This window comes from Chiloscyllium plagiosum, chromosome 15 (assembly GCF_004010195.1).
Source record: "Chiloscyllium plagiosum isolate BGI_BamShark_2017 chromosome 15, ASM401019v2, whole genome shotgun sequence".
Classification (NCBI taxonomy): domain Eukaryota; kingdom Metazoa; phylum Chordata; class Chondrichthyes; order Orectolobiformes; family Hemiscylliidae; genus Chiloscyllium; species Chiloscyllium plagiosum.
The window spans coordinates 4,417,843-4,438,060 of NC_057724.1; the positions used below are offsets into that span (position 1 = coordinate 4,417,843).

Here is a 20,218-nt window from a genome sequence, read left to right on the forward strand (position 1 = left end):
TCTAGTAATATCACAAAATTTACTAAAATGTCACCATTCCCCAACTCATTTTTAATGTAACTGTGTCCCTTTTACTTTGGTGTGAGAGTACTGCGCAGGATGTACCTTAAACTGCACAGTGACTATCCTCAGATACCTGCAGCACCTAAGTAAAAACTGAGCATTTTTTGAAAATTCATTCAGGAATGAGGGCACTGCTGGCTGGGCTATGATTCATTGTCCAACTCTAATTGTTCTTGAGAAGATGCTAGTGAGTTACCATTTTGAACTATTGCTGTCCTTGCAGTGTATGGACACTCAAAATGCTATTACAAAGAGACTTCCAGGATTTTGACCCAGCGACAGTGAAGGGACAATGATGCATTTTCAAGTCAGGATGGTGAGTAGCTTACACAAGAACATAAGGACATAAGAACTAAGAACAGGAGTAGGCCATCTGGCCCTTTGAGCCCGCTCTGCCATTCAATAACATCGTGGCTGATCTTTATCGTGCCCTCAGCTCCACTTAGCTGCCCGCTCACCATAACCCTTAATTCCTTCACTGTTCAAAAATCGATCTTTGCCTTAAAAACATTCAATGAGGCAGCTTAAACTGCTTCATTGGGCAGGGAATACCACAGATTCACCACCCTTTGGGTGAAGGAGTTCTCCTCAACTCAGTCCTAAATCTGCTCCGCCTCATTTTGAGGCCCCCAGTTCTAGTTTAACCCATCAGTGGAAAGATCCTCTCATCTTCTATCTTATTTATTTCCTTCATAACTTGATGTTTCTATCAGACTCCCCCCACATTCAGTGATGGAATCATCCCCATTTTCCTGGATGGGTGCAGCTTCAGTGATATTCAAGAAGCTTGACTCCATCCAGAACAAAGTAGCGTGTTTAACTGGCATTCCGTCCACCACTTTCAACATTCACCCCCTCTCCCACTGACACAGTAATGTAAATAGGTTTCCTTTATAAAAGGAATGAATTTGGGTAAATAAAGTAATATCATTCTTACCTGTACTGGCAAACAGACTGCTGAGCCCCACAGTGACCAGCATGAAGAAAAATAAAATGGACCAGAAAGGTGCCCATGGCAACTGGACAAGAGCCTCTGGATAGGCAATAAAAACCAATCCAAAACCTAAACAGTGGATAGAATTGATATGGCAATATTAACAGTGCTTAATACAGATGTTGATTGACAACTTTAGCTCTCCAATGTCATGTAAAAGGTTAACGTAAGATCGATATATGTATACGTAAGATCGATAGCATCTTCATTAGGAAGTGATGTAAGATCACGAGACTACAAAATGATGGTTCTTTATATTTAGCTTAATGATGCAGATCTTCCGGTGGGTAAATAGTTATTGTTGAAGTATAAGCAGGCATTGTGTGTCAGGACCAAGCAGAAACCCTGGCAAAATTGAATCTGTGGCATTATTTAGGAAGGCAAAATTTCCAATGGACAATTTCCCAGCATCCGGAATACTCCTAAAAAATCCTTAACTCTGAGTTAGAGACTTTGGCAAGTTCCGTCTTGCTCAATTGTTACCCAGGAAAGTGAGACTGTAAAAGCTGTTCTAACTCCTGGCTAACAATAAAATTGATCCCTCAATTCAGGTTTGAACCAATCCCTGCTACCAAAACCCAAACCACTTCCAGCACTGGAGATGACTCCCAACCAAAGTCTCTCTATCCTCCAGATAATACACCCACTTTCCTCAGGTTTACCAGGATCCTGCCTGCATTACAGGGCAACTGTCTGTGGGGCGCTTGCACAGTCTCCTCGTGTCTGTGTTGGTTTCATCCGGGTGCTCCAGCTTCCTCCCACAACCCAAAGATGTGCAGGTTAGGTATATTGGCCATGCTAAATTGCCCATAGTGTTAGGTGCATTTGTCAGAGGTAAATGTAGGGGAATGTGTCTGGGTGGGTTACTCTTTGGAGGGTCAGTGTGGATTGTTAGGCCGAAAGGCTTGTTTCCATACTGTAGGGAATCTAATCAAATTGACTGGTGAGAGACAGGATTTGTCATTTTGGATTTTTGTAGGCCCAGTTAACACCCTCTCTTAATCACTTCGTATGAAGTTTCTGATCAAGGTGCATCCCACCACTCTACCCGAACATTCATTTTATTTGTAGAGCTCACCATGGATCTTCAGATGAGAAATGTTTCTTTCTTTTGATGGTACAGAGTTAGGGGAAAGTGAAAAGGTGTCATTGAGAATATGGAAAGGTTTTGCAAGCTTTCAGGATTGTTAAGGGGGCGTTGCTGGTTTTAGTACAGATGAGTTGGGAAGGAATGCCTGTCAGACGACACTTTGGGAGAAGGAGCAGGAGAAGAATGAGGAGGACCAGGGTGAGGAGGGATTGAATAGAGGTTATTTGATCCCATTTGCTCTGAAAGGTTGTCCCTGAGCAGATACTCAGGTCCCAGATTTGTGTGATCTAACCCTCACTTCAAAGTTATTGCAGAATTCCCACCTCTCAATCCATCTTCTGTGGCATATTACATGTGCTCATAGTCAAATCCTGTGATAAAAAGCACAAACAAACGAATCCATTCCATTATTTTAGCTTTATCTTGTACTTTATGCCAATATGGCTATCTGCTCATTGAGGTGTTTGACTGGAGCATCTGGGCTGTAGGTGTCTGCAAATACACAATTTCTGAGGCTGTTGCACCTTATCTCGAAGGAAAACTGACTATCTACTATGCAACTCAGATATTTATATCTGTATACAGCGGATTGTCAAATACAGCTCTCTTGGGTAGTGCCAATGACTTGTCTCTTCACAAATACATTGCAGACTGGTATCTTGTCTCTTTCTAATGTCAGGGACATGGGATCACTAAGATGAATTTCATTGTACCATAACAACATTATCCAGCACCAATTCTAACAATGTTTAAAACATTAAACTGTCCTTTCATGCATTCTCTTAATGCTTGGTTTATGTTTGACCCTTAGCTAGTTACTTTCCATCAATATCATCTCTGATTCTTTCTCAATTCCCAAGTCCCATTGTTCTGCCATTCACTAATGTTCCAGATGCCCTGCTACCCTCATCAGTTCAAAATTCCATTGAGTTTTGCAACAAACATTTCCAAACTTAGGGCTATATGAAAACTTCTAATTAGCATGATACATGATGAAATGTTGGTGCTTCAGCATCACTCAGATCAGTAAATTTAACTCTGTGGCTACCTGACTGTATGACCTCTGCAATAGGTTTGCCTTGGACATGGGCCATGTGTCCAAGGATTGAGAAGATGACAAATCCAGCAAACACGCTCGTAACGGAATTAACAACACAGACAACAATGGTATCTCTGTAGCAGTTGTTGTGGAACTTGTTGTACGATGACAGTGTTATTAAACTACCCCATCCAATAGTAAGAGAAAAGAAAATCTGTGTTGCAGCATCTTTCCAAACCTGGAATAGGACAGAGAATTAGTTAGTATTGAGAAAGTTCATCCAACAGATAAAATTACACTGACCATGAGTCATGTTGGACTATAGTTAACTGAGGGAGTACTGCTCACCACAACCTTGCCTCACCATCCACCTTGTCTATAAAGAATATCCTCTGCAGCTTGAACAAGATGATGGTAGGACCTGCCCTCAATGGAAGCTCCTTCAGAGCTGCTCACCCATTTGACTTTCTGGCAATATCAGAGCTTGGCAGCAAGCACTGCTGGCGCTATGGGCAGGCCTACAATGAAGACTGCCGTAAGTGCTGAACCGAGAAAAGCCAGAGTATTAGGCTGGGAGGGATTGGGAACGTTTGGGAAGGCGATCAGCCAAGGTTGGGTTTTGCACTCGGTCAAAATTGTCAACTGAGTTTTCCCCCATTTAACCAAGAACTCCAACCAGATTAAATTCACTACCTGAAACAGGCAAAAACAAAAATGAAAAATAACTGAAATTCAGTCAATTATATTGTTGTATTTACCTCAGCATCAGCCAGTTTGGAGAAATTTGACTGGCTCCCAATGTAGAATTCAATCCCTTTACTGGCTCCCTCCAGGGTAACACCTCGGATCAGGAATGTGGTCAGAACCACATAAGGGAATGTCGAAGTGAAATACACAGCCTACAAATAGAGAATGCCTTTTTTAAAAAGATTTTCCTATAAGGCTAGTACAGGACATAATGAATGGATAACCAACAGAACTGCGATGAATACAGATAATTAACCCTATGACTACTGGAGTAGTTGTAGTGATGTGTTTAATACTGAGCAGCAAATTGGAATATTGCCTTAAATTTTATATAATTCATGCACAGGAAAATAACACATTCAATTGAAGAATAGAACAAACTGTGATGAATAATAAAACAAAAAAGTGCAGATGCTGGAGATAGACAATAGACAATAGACAATAGGTGCAGGAGTAGGCCATTCAGCCCTTCGAGCCTGCACCGCCATTCAATATGATCATGGCTGATCATCCTCAATCAGTATCCTGTTCCTGCCTTATCTCCATAACCCTTGATTCCACTATCTTTGAGACCTCTATCCAACTCTTTCTTAAATGAATCCAGAGACTGGGCCTCCACTGCCCTCTGGGGCAGAGCATTCCACACAGCCACCACTCTCTGGGTGAAGAAGTTTCTCCTCATCTCTGTCCTAAATGGTCTACCCCATATTTTTAAGCTGTGTCCTCTGGTTCAGCACTCACCCATCAGCAGAAACATGTTTCCTGCCTCCAGAGTGCCCAATCCTTTAATAATCTTATATGTCTCAATCAGATCCACTCTCAGTCTTCTAAACTCAAGGGTACACAAGCCCAGTCGCTCCAGTCTTTCAATGTAAGGTAATCCCGCCATTCCAGGAATTGACCTCGTGAACCTACGCTGCATTCCCTCAATAGCCAGAATGTCTCTCCTCAAATTTGGAGACCAGAACTGCACACAGTACTCCAGGTGTGGTCTCACCAGGGCCCTGTACAGCTGCAGAAGGACCTCTTTGCTTCTATACTCAATCCCTCTTGTTATGAAGGCCAGCATGCTATTAGCCTTCTTCACTACCTGATGTACCTGCATGCTTGCCTTCATTGACATTAACATATATTGTAAAAAGCTGCGGTCCCAGCATGGATCCCTGTGGTACCCCACTGGTCACCGCCTGCCATTCCAAAATGAAGCCGTTTATCACTACCCTTTGTTTTCTATCAGCCAACCAATTTTCAATCCAATCTAGTACTTTGCCCCCAATACCATGCGCCCTAATTGATCTGGAAAAAAGAACAGAAATTGCTAGAGAAACTCAGCACCTGTGGGAAGAAAGCAGAGCTAAGGTCTTGAGTCCAGTGACTCTTCGTCAGAACTGAAATGATGAATATGTTTCACGCCCCACTTTTACTTTTCAGTTTTTTTCCCAATTGCCATGCTCCGCGTAAATCTCATCTCCCTGTAATAAACCTTGACCCTAATCCTTTCTCAATCCCTTCTCCCCAGTTCTGCCTAGCTTTCCAGAGCAACTGGAAATTTATGCAGAGTCCCTGTATCAATGACTGAAATCCTGAGAATGACAGACATAATTCAGGGGTTTGCAGAATCGCTGAGTTTTAAACATTGTTATGGTTGACTTGCAGCTGCAGGGATGACAGTTGCACAGGAGAAAGTGAGGACTGGACACCAGAGTCGAGAGTGTGGTGCTGGAAAAGCACAACAGGTCAGGCAGCATCCGAGGAGTAGGAGGCTCGACATTTCGGGCATAAGCCCTTCATCAGGATGTTTTTCTAAATTGAAAACAGATGTGCAGCCTGTTTGTGGCACTTTGCATTACGGCAGACAGTCTACAAACTAGTTGCTGTCTCTTCACTTTCCTGATTGTAATCTTAGAATAAAGAACAAAGAACAGAGATCAGTATAACACGGATCAAAAAATACGGAGGTCTGGCATTGAGGGTGAGTTGGAGGTTTGGATTAGGAATTGGCTGGCTGGAAGAAGACAGAGGGTAGTACTTGATGGTAAAGGTTCTTCATGGAGTGCCGTCACTAGCGGTGTTCCGCAAGGATCTGTTTTGGGACCATTGCTGTTTGTCATTTTTATAAATGACCTGGAAGAGGGGTTAGAAGGTTGGGTGAGCAAGTTTGCGGATGATACGAAAGTCGGAGGAGTTGTTGACAGTGAGGAAGCATGTGGCAGGTTACAGCAGGATATAGAGAAGCTGCAGAGCTGGGCAGAAAGGTGGCAAATGGAATTCAATGTAGCTAAGTGTGAGGTGATTCACTTTGGGAAGAATAACAAAAAGATGGGGTACTGGGCTAATGGTCGGATACTTGGTAGTGTGGATGAGCAGAGGGATCTTGGTGTCCATGTACACAGATCTCTGAAAGTTGCCACCCAGGTAAATAGTGCGGTGAGGAAGGCATATGGCGTACTGGCTTTTATTGGTAGAGGAATTGAGTTCCGGAGTACTGAGGTAATCTTGCAGTTGTATAAGACTCTGGTGCGGCCACATCTGGAATATTGTGTGCAGTTTTGGTCGCCATACTATAGGAAGGAGGTGGAGGCACTGGAACGGGTGCAGAGGAGGTTTACCAGGATGTTGCCTGGTATGGAAAGAAGATCGTATGAGGAAAGACTGAGACACTTGGGGCTGTTTCCATTAGAGAAAAGAAGGTTCAGGGGTGACTTGATTGAGGTGTACAAGATGATTAGGGGGTGAGATAGGGTCGACAGTATGAACCTTTGCCCGCGTATGGATTTGGGTCTCCCTCTTTATGGGCATTTAAGCGGGCATTGGATAGGTATATGGAGGATAGTGGGCTAGTGTAGGTTAGGTGGGCTTGGATTGGCGCAACATCGAGGGCCAAAGGGCCTGTACTGCGCTGTATTCTTCTATGTTCTATGTTCTATAACACAGCAATAGTCCCTTCCAAAGTTTGTGAGAAGATTTGTAGCTCGGTGCTCATTGCTGTGGTTCTGTTCGCCGAGCTGGAAGTTTTTGTTGCAAACGTTTCGTCCCCTGTCTAGGTGACATCCTCAGTGCTTGGGAGCCTCCTGTGAAGCGCTTCTGTGGTGTTTCCTCCGGCATTTATAGTGGCCTGTCCCTGCCAACCACACTGCCCTATAATGGTAGTGTTGTCCCAGTCAAATTCATGTTGCTTGTCGTCTGCGTGTGTGCCTACTAGGGATAGCTGGTCGTGTCGTTTTGGCTAGTTGATGTTCGTGGATGCGGATCGTTAGCTGTCTTCCTGTTTGTCCTGTATAGTGTTTTGTGCAGTCCTTGCATGGGATAAATGCCGGAGGAAATGCCTCACTATAAATGCCGGAGGAAACACCACAGAAGCGCTTCACAGGAGGCTCCCAAGCACTGAGGATGTCATCTAGACAGGGGACGAAACGTTTGCAACAAAAACTTCCAGCTCGGCGAACAGAACCACAGCAATAGTCCCTTCCGCATACCAAGAGTGTGTAACCTGATGCCTTTCTAAATTCAAACATGCTGCATTTTGGAAAGGCAAATCAGGGCAGGACTCATACACATAATGGTAAGTTCCTGAGAAGTGTTGCTGAACAAAGGGACCTTGGAGTGCAGGTTCATAGTTTGTGAAAGTGGAGACAAAAGTAGACAGGGTGATGAAAAAGGTATTTGGTACAGTTGCCGTTATTGGTCAGTGCATTGACTATAGGAGTTGGGAGGTCATGTTGCAACAATTGGTCATTGGTTAGGCCACTTTTGGAATACTGTGTTAAATTCTGTTCTCTTTGCTATAAGGAGGATGTTGTTAAACTTGAAAGGCTTCAGAAAAGTTTTATAAGATGTTGCCCCGGTTGGGGGGTTTGAGCTACAGGGAGGCTGAATAGGCTGGGACATTTTTCTCTGGAGAATCAGAGGCTGAGGGGTGATCATATAGAGGTTTATAAAATCATGAGGGGCATGGATAGGATGAATAGTCAAGGTTTTTTTCCTGGGATAGGGGAGTCCAAAACTAGAGGGCAGGTTTAAGTTTAAAGTGAGAGAGGAAAGATATAAAAGGGACCTAAGGAGTAACTTTTTCATGCAGAGGATGGTGCGTGCATGGAATGAACTGCCAGAGGAAGTGGTGGAGGCTGGTACAATTACAACATTTAAAAGGCATCTGGATGGGTATATGAATAGGAAGGGTTTAGAGGGTTATGGGCCAAATGCTGACAAATGAGATTAGAATAATTTAGGATATCTGGTCAGCATAGATGAGTTGGAACGAAGGGTCTGTTTCCATGCTGTACATCTATGACTCTGACATCCATTCATGCAGACTTATGGGTCTCCTGCTGCCTTATTTCCAGATGGCTGAAGCTCAGAGTAACCTAAGAGGGATTAGAGCCTAAGGTTTTTAGAGCACAGTTTGGAGATTCTATTGCAAACAGTGGGAGGACCACATCATTCCCCACCTACTCCAAGGTCAGTCAGATGCTCAGTGCTATCGAACCAGTTTGCCTGAAGGCAGCAAATGTGACTAGTGTTGTGGGACAACTCCATTAGGGCTGGATCATGTGCCATCAGCGACTTTCTGTGTTACAACAAGGTGAGAGTAAATGTCTGTAATAGGAGTGGTGCCTGGTTTAAATCCATGCCTTGCATAGACCAATCCCCAGTTTGTTACATCTCCAGGTGGGATGTCCCAAACCGTTAAGCTCAAGGGTGAGGAAGGATGAACTGGTTCACCTTATTTATTCACCCACCTGCTAAGTTGGATAAAACAAGTTTAATTTAAAGAAGATCCCTTCCCATTGATGATACCTTTCTCCCAGACCACATGCATTTTAAAAGGAGCCTATCCAGCCTGGTTTTCTTGAATTAACAAAAAAAAAGGAGTGAGTGTATTAATTACTAGAAATAAGAATAAATACTAACAACACACATACATATTGATTAGAAATAATAGATGAGTCTGAATATTTAAATAAGTTGGTGGATAGATCTCTGAATTGTTTAAAATAGTTGGATGTTATGATCATTGCAGTAGAGGTTATCGAAAGTATTGATATTGGTAATTGCATGATCATAGAGTCATAGAGATGTACAGCATGGAAACAGCCCCTTAGGTGTCTTTTATATCTTTCCCTTCTCACCCTAAACCTATGCCCTCTAGTTATGGATTCCCACACCCCAGGGAAAAGACTTTCTCTATTTATCCTATCCATGCCCCTCATGATTTTATAAATCTCTATAAAGTCACCCCTTAGCCTCTGACAGTCCAGGGAAAACAGCCCCAGCCTGTTCAGCCTCTCCCTGTAGCTCGAATCCTCCAACCCTGTCAACATCCTTGTAAATCTTTTCTGAACCCTTTCAAGTTTCACAACATCGTACTCAATACTCTGACCAATAAAGGAAAGCATACCAAATGCCTTCTTCACTATCCTATCCACCTGCGACTCGACTTTCAAGGAGCTATGAACCTGCACTCCAAGGTCTCTTTGTTCAGCAACTCTCCCGAGGATCAGTTTCATGACCATTAGTTTTGCAGATTGGTTGAGATTCTTTAATTCTGATTCTTTTAGACTATGATTAAATTACAAAAATTGGAGAGAGAGATAATCTTTGCCTGCCACACAGCAGGTACTAGGAGATTGTTCTTCCACTATGATCTTCCCAGGATGTGCTGATATACCTGAGAATATTCAGTCCCATGAGAATATCCTGTAGAGTTGAAGCAGGCTTTTTAACCCCTGTCCTTGCATATTTTTCAAAAGTAGAATCACAAAATGTGTCTGCAGTTGAGGATATTATCCACAATGTGTCAGACTCATGTTATTTTTGTAGTCCCAAGTGGTCTGTTTGACTTGACACACCAGTGGCCCCTTTGAAGGTCTATTGTTTGATGTCTCCATCAAATCCAAGCTGTGATATTCTGTCAGGCTCCCTCTCCAGACAGCCATTGAATTTACATTCGCACCCATTTTAGCATGCACTAGTCCTCCTTTAAAAAACATGCTTTGGAATTACAGATTGAAAATGTTCACAGCTTTTTGGGGTTCTGATCCCATGGTGATGACAGGATTCTGGCAGTGGTGTAGTGAGCCTCCGGGCAGTGACTGTCTGTCTGTGAACACAGGGACTGTCAGAGTCGTGGAGATGTGGAGCATGGAAAGAGACCCTTTGGTCCAACTCATCCATGCAGATATCCTAAGTTAATCTACTCCCATTTGCCGGTATATGGTCCATATTCCTCTAAGCCCTTCCTATTCATTTAGCCATTCAGATGCCTTTTAAATGTTGTATTGTGAGCTGAAAATGTGTTGCTGGAAAAGCGCAGCAGGTCAGGCAGCATCCAAGGAACAGGAGAATCGACGTTTCGGGCATAAGCCCTTCTTCAGGAATGAGGAAAGTGTGCCCAGCAGGCTAAGATAAAAGGTAGGGAGGAGGGACTTGGGGAGGGGCGTTGGAAATGCGATAGGTGGAAGGAGGTCAAGGTGAGGGTGATAGGCCGGAGTGGGGGTGGGGGCGGAGAGATCAGGAAGAAGATTGCAGGTTGTATTGTACCAACCTCCACCACTTCCTCTGGCAGCTCATTCCACACATGCACCAATCTTTGTGTGAAATTGTTGCCTCTTAGGTCCCTTTTGTTTCTTTCCCCTCTCAACTTAAACCTATTTGAACTCACTGGGAGAAAGACCTTGGCTATTAACCTTATCCCTTCATGATTTTATAAACCTCGATAAGGTCACCCCTCAGCCTCTGAAGCTCCAAGGTAAATAGCCCCGGCCTATTTTGATCTCTCCTTATAGCTCAAACCCTCCAACCCCAGCAACATTCTTGTAAATCTTTGCTGCATCCTTTCAAAGTGAACAGTTTCCTATAGCAGAAAGACCAAAATTGAACACATATTTCAACAGTGGCCTAACCAATGTCCTGTACAGCTGCAGCATGACATCCCAACTCCTATACTCAATACACTGACCAATTAGGGCAAGTGTAGGACTGAGTGAAGAACACAGCAGCAGGAACTGGCTTCAAACAAAGAACAAAGAAAGTTACAGCACAGGAACAGGCCCTTCAGCCCTCCAAGCTTGCGCCATTACAGATTCTCTATCTAAGGGTCTGTATCCCTCTGCTCCTTGCCCATTCATGTATCTGTTTGGATACATCTTTAATGACACTATCGTGGAAGTGCGTTCCAGGCACCCACCAAAGGTGTCTGTGTGCAATCCTCCCAGAGGGGAGAAGGTAGCTACTGAGAAATTTATCAGTACGGTCAGATTGAGCAGTTGGACCCAATACAGTAAATGAGCAGGTTGCTGAAAAGTAATTCTATGTGTGGTAAGTATTAATCTTGCATTCTGTAGAACAGAAATCTTTGTGTGAAAATGTGTAGCTAGTTACGATGCTCTGAATTTTCTGAGCAGCAGGAATGTTAAGCTGATTGAAGCTGCAATCTCATGATTCTCCTGACTCAATGCAGCCACACATTAATGAAAGAATCTTCTGATGCTGGCTGTCACAGGAATGCACAGTGCAGCATCCACAGGGATCTCTATCAAAGCGAAGTAGAGAGCTGTGGGAACACAGGATACATATCCTTTTTATAGTATTAACTACTGTACAGTAAATTTAAAATTTAAATTTAAAGAGATGAAAGTATGAGTGTGTGAGAGAGACAAAGATTGAGTGTGTGCATGAGAGAGAGAGAGAAAGACTGAGTGTGTGAGAGAGAAAGCACCAGTGAGCGTGTGCGTGAGAGAGTGAGTGAGTGGGTAAGTGAATGAATGTTTGAGTGAGGTAAGTACAGTGAGTGAGTGGGTAGAGGATGAACAGGGATTAGGCATTGGTTGGTCATGTTGAGGTGGTGTATGGTTGAGTTTTGGGGGAGGTAATAGAACTTGGCTGAAGGACATTGTGAGTGGCAACTCGGTATTTAAGAATGTCATCATGGGGGTCAGGAGTATTTAGGTAATCAGGACGTGTAAGTGCTCAAGTCATCTGGGATTTCGCAAGTGGGATTAGGAGGTCAGATGTGCAGTTACCAAAGAGTTAGACTAAGTTTCAATCTGTCTAACAGTTCCTGGGTAACTGCTCTGGAGTATTCTGCAAACTTAGAGCCAGACATTCACTGAGGGTCACAGGGAGCAGGGCAATTGCCTATCAGAAGTTGAAACTTCCCAGGCAGTTCCCACATAGTTTGTGCAACAGAATTTCTATAGGGTGCTGACATGCATCTTATATCAATCCTTGGTGATTTGGATTTACATTTCCCTCAGGCCTGAAGTGTTGATGAATTCTGGATCTCCCACTCTCCAAAGAGACACATTAACATCACCTGGGAGATAAACCAACCACTTGTCAAATAATTTATAAACTTTGATTTTATTGATTCAGGAATTTGTATTTTATCATGAGCTTTAACACTATTCATCAACAATCACTTACCTTTCCTGAAGATTTGATTCCTTTAGATAATGCTGCCCCAACTATTACCCAGGCCAGAAGCAGACAGAGGGCTAAATACCAGACTATCTCCCCAGTCTCATCCATTGAACTCGTACGGCGTAAAACCACTTTACTGAGAAAAAAAATCGCAGAGAAATTTATTACACAAGGACACTGTCCATTATTCTCACAAAATATTAGATGCAATGTAACTGAATATTTTGTCTCACATCAAATATTATTCCAAGCATCAGTTTGACTTTTAGTGTAGAATTAGTGTAGATGAGAACTTATATGAAATTTAACTTAATTAATAATTTCTCTGTATTTCTATTGTTTTTTTAAAAGTATAAACCTTTGTTTAAACAATCAGTGTTGATGAGATTTCCCTGGAGGGTGGATTTAAGTTGAAGGGATTTCCTGACAGTGTTTCATTGATTGCCTTACATTTCCCTGATAAAACTACTTGGTTTAGTCACTGTGTCTTCCAAAATATTCATCCCTTACATATTGCTAAATGGGGTACTTGCTCCTAGACTGATTCCCCCAATTCACTTCCCAGCCAATGGGTTAAACACAAAGCTGTATTGAATTTAAAACAGAGCTGATAACAGTCACAAATAACATATTTAATGTTGTTTGGAAATTCTAGTGGTAAACCCCTATGTTGAATAATTAAATAAAAAATATTCAATATATATTTTACTGTATTAATATTAAGATAAATGTGCACTGTTACAAAGCAGGAAGCTGTTAATGAAGGATCCCTGTTGTGATGTTATTTTGTAACAGGCGTATGATATAAATAATACCGCTCTTGAAATCAAATAAATTATCTCTCATTAAAGAGACAATTCACCAACTAACCATCCCCTGAGGGGTTACTGGCCCAGCTGTGCAGGTTACAGGTGCAGCTGTCTGCAGCAATGTACTTACTCCCAGTATTGCTCACTCGGACTCTGGTGAGGAATGGAGATTTCTGATCCATTTGGACAACTTTCATTGTTTGCCTGCAGCCATGTTGTATTAACGATTCCAAAATATCCATCATCCAGCGTGAGGTTGCAGAGTGGATCTAGGAAGCGTGGAACGAGTTTTAGAATTACAGTTCATTGGGAATGATACTGTTATTTGTCGTGATTATAATCAGAGATTATAATCACTGTTTCACTCTGATTGACCCAATATTATCTCTTGGAGGTTTCAGATGAGTCAGACACAAAAGTACAGTCTGTAAATTCCACTTAGAGCACAATTCAGGTACTCATTGTATAATGGTCATTTTGTTTCGATGAAGTATTCAATGTTAGCAATTCTACAGCCAAATGAAGACATTCAAATAAAAGCAGCTATTACTACTAGTCATGACTCAAAAGAAATAGTTGGTTATGAAGGAAAGCCTTGGAGAAAATAAGAAGTTCTGAATTAATTCTAAATTGTAAGGGATACTCACTGATTTTGAAAAAAAAGCCTTCCCAGCCATTTAGCTGAGGAACCTGTGTGTAATACTTGAAACTGGAGTCACAGGTAGACAGGGTGGAGAAAAAGGTATTAGGCATGTTTGCCTTTGTTGGTCAAAGTTAAAAATCACATAACATCAGGTTATAGTCCAACAGGTTTATCTGGAAACACTAGCTTTTGGAGTGCTGCTCTTTCATCAAGTAGCTTTGGAAGAGGATCATAAGACACAGAATTTATGTACTTACTCCCAGTATTGCTCACTCGGACTCTGGTGAGGAGCAGAGATTTCTGATACATTTGGACAACTTTCATTGTTTGCCTGCAGCCATGTTGCATTAACGATTCCAAAATATCCATCATCCAGCGTGAGCTTGCATAGTGGATCGAGAAAGCTGTGCTGCTTCACTGGAGAGGTGTTGGGGTAGCTAGGTGGTCATCAGGTGACTGTTAAGGTATGTAGTGATTGGGGGCTGGCCAGTTGTGATGTGGAGATGCGGGGTTTGTGATTGCGGTGTTACCTGGCGGTTAGACAAATTTTGTTCTGTGTGAGCTTCCCAGGAATAGCTTGCAGGTAAGCGCTGTCTGTCTGGTCCAAATCTCCACTCATTTGTAGAATGTTTATGTTAACAAAGCAAGAGCCTGTTGGATGCTTAAACTAGCCAAGCAATCCCACATGTGTCCACATCCCAGGATTTCTGCAGGGTCTTCATGCATTTGTTCAACATACATCTATCTCCAAGGACCCAGAAACCAGAAGATTTAGTCATGTATCATCAAGTGTTGCAAGAGGACATGTGATACCCATCAATCATGTCACAGTGTCGTACAGCACAGAAACAGGCCAACTTCGGTCCAACTTGTTTGCACTGACGAGTCATCCTAAACTGATCTAGTCCCATTTGCCAGCAGTTGCTCCATATCCCTCTAAATCCTTCCTTTTAGAATAGAATTAGAATAGACAGCAGGTTGATTGAGGGATCAGTTACAAGGGGGCGTAGTTTTAGGGCAAGGGGCAGGAGATTCAGAGGGGATTTGGGAAACCATTTTTTCACTCAGTGAGTGGTTGGAACTTGGGAATACACTGCTTGGGAGGCCGGAAAACTTACAATTTAGAAAAAAATTGCTTGAGCACTTCAGGAAATTGGGATTTAGTATACTTTTAGTGGTGGATATGTTGGTGCAGTCTGGATAGGCTGAAGGACCTTTCTACGCTGTATGTATCTATGACTCTATTCATATACTGACCCAGATGTGTTTTATATGTTGCAATTGTACCAGCATCCACCACCTACTCCGGCCACTCGTTCCATACACTCACCACTCTTTATAAGAGAATGTTGCCTCTCAGGGTCCCTTTTAAACTTTTCCCTTCATAACTTAAACTTCCATAACTTCCCCATGGTAGAGGAGTTTTGGACTCCTCTACCATGGGGAAAGACCTTGGCTATCCATGACCCTCATGATTTTATAAACCTCTTTAAGGTCAACCATCAGCCTCCAACGCTTCAGGGAAAATAGCCCCAGCCTATGCAACCTCTTCCTGTAGCTCAAACCCTCCAATCCTGGCAACGTAGTTGTAAATCTTTTCTGAACCCTTTCAAATTAGCAACATTCTTCCTATAGCAGGGAGACCAGAAGTGAATGCAGTATTCTAAAAGTGGCGTCAGCAATGTCCTGTACAGCTGCAACATGACCTCCGAACTCCTATACTCAATGATCTGACCAACAAAGATGTGGAAGTGACGGTGTTGGACTTGGGTGGACAAAGTTAAAAATCACACAACACCAGGTTTGGAAGACACAGAATTTATAGCAAACAATTACAGTGTCATGCAACTGAAATGATATGCGATCTTCTTAGAGATCCTCTCCACTTAAAATAAATTCTGGGATTTACATATTAATGAGCCAAAACCTGCAACCCATTCTAAAAGACTTCACAACAATCTAGGTTTTTTCAATATATCTTTTCAGTTGCATGACCCCAACACCTCTCCAGTGAAGCAGCACAGCTACCCTCTTCACTGCCCAACTCAGTCACTCACACCATCGCTGATCTGATGGCATCTCATCCCACCACCTGATAACCTTTGTTCAAAGTTTGTGCGAAGATTTGTAGCTCGGGTGCTCGTTGTTGTGGTTATGTTCGCCGAGCTGGAAGTTTCGGCGAACAGAACCACAACAACGAGCACCCGAGCTACAAATCTTCGCACAAACTTTGAACACTTACGGGCGAGAGACGCTGAGACAAGCCAGGAAATGGGAATCCTGCGCTAACCGACTAAGCGCCACATACGAACAACTCCGGTTCCTGCATGAATGCCGAAAGAATCGAATCCATCCACAATGTGTCAGATACAGACCACGAGTCAACAATCCACAAGCCAGAGAAACAGCCAAGCCAAACGGATTCAGGATGATTGCAACAAAAACTTCCAGCTCGGCGAACAGAACCACAACAACCTTTGTTCACTACAACTGAGCCAACCTACAACCCACTGACCAGCCAGGAAACCCAAATACACAATGACCTAACACAAATCTATCCTCGTTCACCACATCCTCCCTTAAAACATATGAATGTCACATGAATGATGATAAAGGTGAAACAATCCTTATCATTTCTCCTTCGTCTATAGCTGGTAATGCATTTGTTGACTTTCAATCTGCTCGGTGTCTGGCAGAATCATGGGTGTTCAGAAAAACCAGAGCACTCATTATCTCGGAAGCTACCTTTTTTCCTTAGGATCAGTCCAAGAATTTTCTTGTATTTTGGTCCTTATCCAGTACATTCTCTCTGCTGCTATTAACTTCCTTAACTTGTTCACTTTTGTTTTAAACCCAGAGGTTACTGTCTCTTTCTGGTATGTACCTTTTTTCCGCTTATGTTTTCCCTCATCTCCTATTCCTCGTGATAATTCATCCTCCCTCTGCTTGTGAGGGACCAGCTTTTACATTAACTACTCCCTTCATTTTTATATACTTGTAAAACATCTTATACATTTCTTCCTGTTTCATTTTATTTTCCATTTTCTCCCTTGCTATCAAAACTTTGATGGCCCTTTGCTGGTTTCTAAAATGCTCTCAATTTTCAGACCAGCAACTTTATTTTTTTATTTAATCTAATACTGAGCTAATTTAATACTTAACCTAAAATGTACTGAGCAAGCTATCAATGGATTTATTTGCAAAGCTTTCATTTTCCAACAGATGTAATTTCTAGTAAACATTTTAAATTATTTCTTTAGACATTTCACACTTTTTGTCTCCTGCCATACCTTTTGGCTCATTTACCTAACCAACTTCATCTATGACTCCACTCATAACTACATAGAATCTCTACAGTGAGGAAGCAGGCCATTAGGCCCATTGGATCCATACCTACCTTCCAAAATGTATTCCATCCAGACACATCGCCCTGCCCTATCCCTGTAATCCTACATTGGCTTTGGCTAATCCACCTTACCTACAAATTCCTAAAATTTATGGGCAATTTAGATTAGATTAGGTTAGATTCCCTACAGCATGGAAACAGGCCCTTCGGCCCAACCAGTCCACATCGACCCTCTGAAGAATAATCCACCCAGACCCATTTTCTGTGATTAATGCACCTAACACTACGGGCAATTTACCATGGCCATTCACCTGACCTGCACATCTTTGGACTGTGGGAAGAAACCGGAGCACCCAGAGGAAACCCACACAGACACGGGGAGAGCGTGCAAACTCCACACAGACATAGCCAGTCCACATCGACCCTCCAAAGAGTGACCTACCCAGACCCATTTCCCTCTGATTAATGCACCTAACACTACGGGCAATTTGCCATAGCCAGTCCACCTAACCTGCACATCTTTGGACTGTGGCAAGAAACCGGAGCACCTGGAGGAAACCCACAGAGAGATATGCAGACTCCACACAGACAGTTGGCCAAGGGCGGAATTAAATCGAGTCTCCGATGCTGTGGGACAGCCGTGCTAACCACTGAGCCACCATGCCTCATAATTAACTTGGTTTAACATCATGATGCTTGTTCATGAAGAGAATGGATTGGATTGTTGCTTAGAGCAGTAAATTACAGAACCTACCTGGGATCAGGACATGTTAAGTCTGATAATATGTAATGAGGAAGGATTAATAAGAGATCTTATTATTCAGGATCATCTAAGAAGTAGTGATTACAAGAAGGGAGAATTACACGTTCAGTTTGAAGGAAAGTAACTCGGATTTCAGACTATTGTCCTCTACTTAAATAAGGGCAATTATTTGAAAAAAAGGTTATAATCATAAAATCGTAGAAATTAACAATATGGAGGACGCCCTTCAACCCATCATGTTGAATTGTCTGAAACCAGCTAGGAGTAGCGAATAAGGAAAAGGTAGCTGGATGAGCAGTGGCAGACATTTAAGTAAATAATTAATAATGATCAGCAGACTAGTTACCTTGAGGCTTCAGTTCAGCAAATGGGTTCAAACTTCAGGGCAAGTGGTGGAATTTGAATTCAATCAATAAAGGTCTGGAACTTATGCAAGTTCAGTGGTGCTGTGTAGTCATTGTTTCGTGTCACAAAACACACTGCTTCACTAATGTCCTTTAGGGAAGGAACTACTCTGTCTTTACCTGCTCTGCCCTAGATCTGACTGCAGACCACAGTAATGCGATCGATTCTTAAATAGCCATGCTGTTTCTTTTTCTCGAGATGCTGTCAGACCTGCTGAGTTTATCCAGCACTTCCCCTCTTTATTTGGGTAGAGAGTCAGGCAAGTAATGGAGGAGGATGGCAGCTGGGTGAAGGGACATCATGCCATGAGGGCGAGGGAGTAGTTGGCCAGGTGGTGACTTTCTAGGATGCTGTGTGGATGGAGTGGTACAGTGGCAGTGTATGGAGAACTGGAATGCCAGGTGGGTCAAGGGATAAATGTGTCTGGTGGCTAAGTGGGTACAGTTGCCAGCTGGGTTGTTGTTTTAAGTGCCAGGTAGGCTATTCAGCAGCCGAGTGAAATGGCAGGTAAATGAATGAAGCAGTAGGGGAGGCTGCAGGCTGACAGATTGGATGTGAGTTTGGAGGCTTTGATGTGTGTGTATAGTTGTGGAGAGGTCATGGGATTTGGGGGTGGCAAGTTGGATTAGGTTGGGTTAGGAGAGAAGAGATTACTGGAGCGAGGTTGTGGCTGGGCAGGATGTTGTGTCATGTCCTCAGGAAGAGATTAATCAAGGTGAAGTGAGAAATGGTGGGTCCAAGTGTGGAGTTGGAGGTTGAGGAACAGAGTGAACTTAGGATGAATCATGTGTGGCTAGGGTAGTTTGAATCTGTGGTTAAAAATCATAAAACACCAGGTTTATTTGGAGACACTAGTGTTTGGAGCACTGCTCCTTCATTGGGTGGTTGTAGAGTATAAGATTGTAAGACACAGAATTTATAGCAAACGTTTACAGTGTGATGTAACTGAAATTATATATTGCTCCAAATCATGAATCTTTGGGCCATTGAGAGCGGTCAGGCCAGCAGCAGGAGCATGTGGGATGTTTTGTTGTTTATGATGGATTGGTGGTGTAGTTGCAGAAGTGAGCATGAGTGCTGAGTCGAGTTTGTTGGTACCCAGGAGTAAGAGCAAATTTTTGTCCTCGAACATTTCCTGGCTGACTATTCAAATGAGTATGTCAGAATCCTCCAAAGCTCTGAATGTAACTCAAGATTTGGAGATATTTCTGGATGCTGGGTAATTAACAATCAGAAATTTCAACTTCCTCAGCAATTCCTTTGAAGTTAGTTACATTAAACAAATTTTAGTTTGCACAGTCCCCACATGCAACTCCTGTCATTATGGCTGATCAAGAATCTTCCCATTGAAAGGCTGGGACCTTTGTCAATGTCTCTCTCTCTCATTCACACTGGCAGAATGACCAGTCATTGTCCACAGTATCCCCAATAAAAGTGAAGACTGTACCTTTTCCAGTCCTGCTGCATGTTTCATCTGCTCCCCACCAACTGAAGCAGTCTGCCCACGGCAGGGGTGATTGGAAGGAAGCAAACAGGTAATACAGGCTGAAGCCAATGATGCAGCAGTAAGAAATGTCGCCAATCATGGCCACAAGGACCATAGCAATCCCCACACCTGAAAATAGAAGGAGGAAGGGGAGATTAGATTGGGAACTAGTGACCTGAAAAAGAAAATCAACATGGACTCTGCTGGTCAGACAAACCAAATGTACCTATCTGCATGGAATGGCTTGTTACCATCCGTGGAACATGAATGAGAAGCAGCCCTTGCCTTAAACAAGGTGCAGCTAATTGCATGATAGCAACCATTTTTATTGATATGTTAAGGGGTCTTATGGCACAGTGGTAGTATCCCTACCTCTGGACAATGAGGCCTGGGTTTAAGTCCCATTTGCTTC

The 20,218-nt window shown here is 42.8% G+C and overlaps 1 protein-coding gene across 1 annotated transcript in view; it reads right to left on the reverse strand.

Moving 5' to 3' along the window:
* Nucleotides 1–20,218, reverse strand: part of LOC122557533 (sodium- and chloride-dependent neutral and basic amino acid transporter B(0+)-like) — a 43,669-nt gene that overhangs the window by 14,542 nt on the left and 8,909 nt on the right. The window contains exons 4-9 of the mRNA XM_043705280.1: nt 19,768–19,935; nt 13,294–13,432; nt 12,358–12,490; nt 3,945–4,085; nt 3,196–3,424; nt 1,001–1,126 (exon numbers count right to left, since the gene is read on the reverse strand). Of these exons, the coding sequence (XP_043561215.1) occupies nt 1,001–1,126; nt 3,196–3,424; nt 3,945–4,085; nt 12,358–12,490; nt 13,294–13,432; nt 19,768–19,935 (936 nt within the window). The remainder of the gene's footprint in view (nt 1–1,000; nt 1,127–3,195; nt 3,425–3,944; nt 4,086–12,357; nt 12,491–13,293; nt 13,433–19,767; nt 19,936–20,218) is intronic.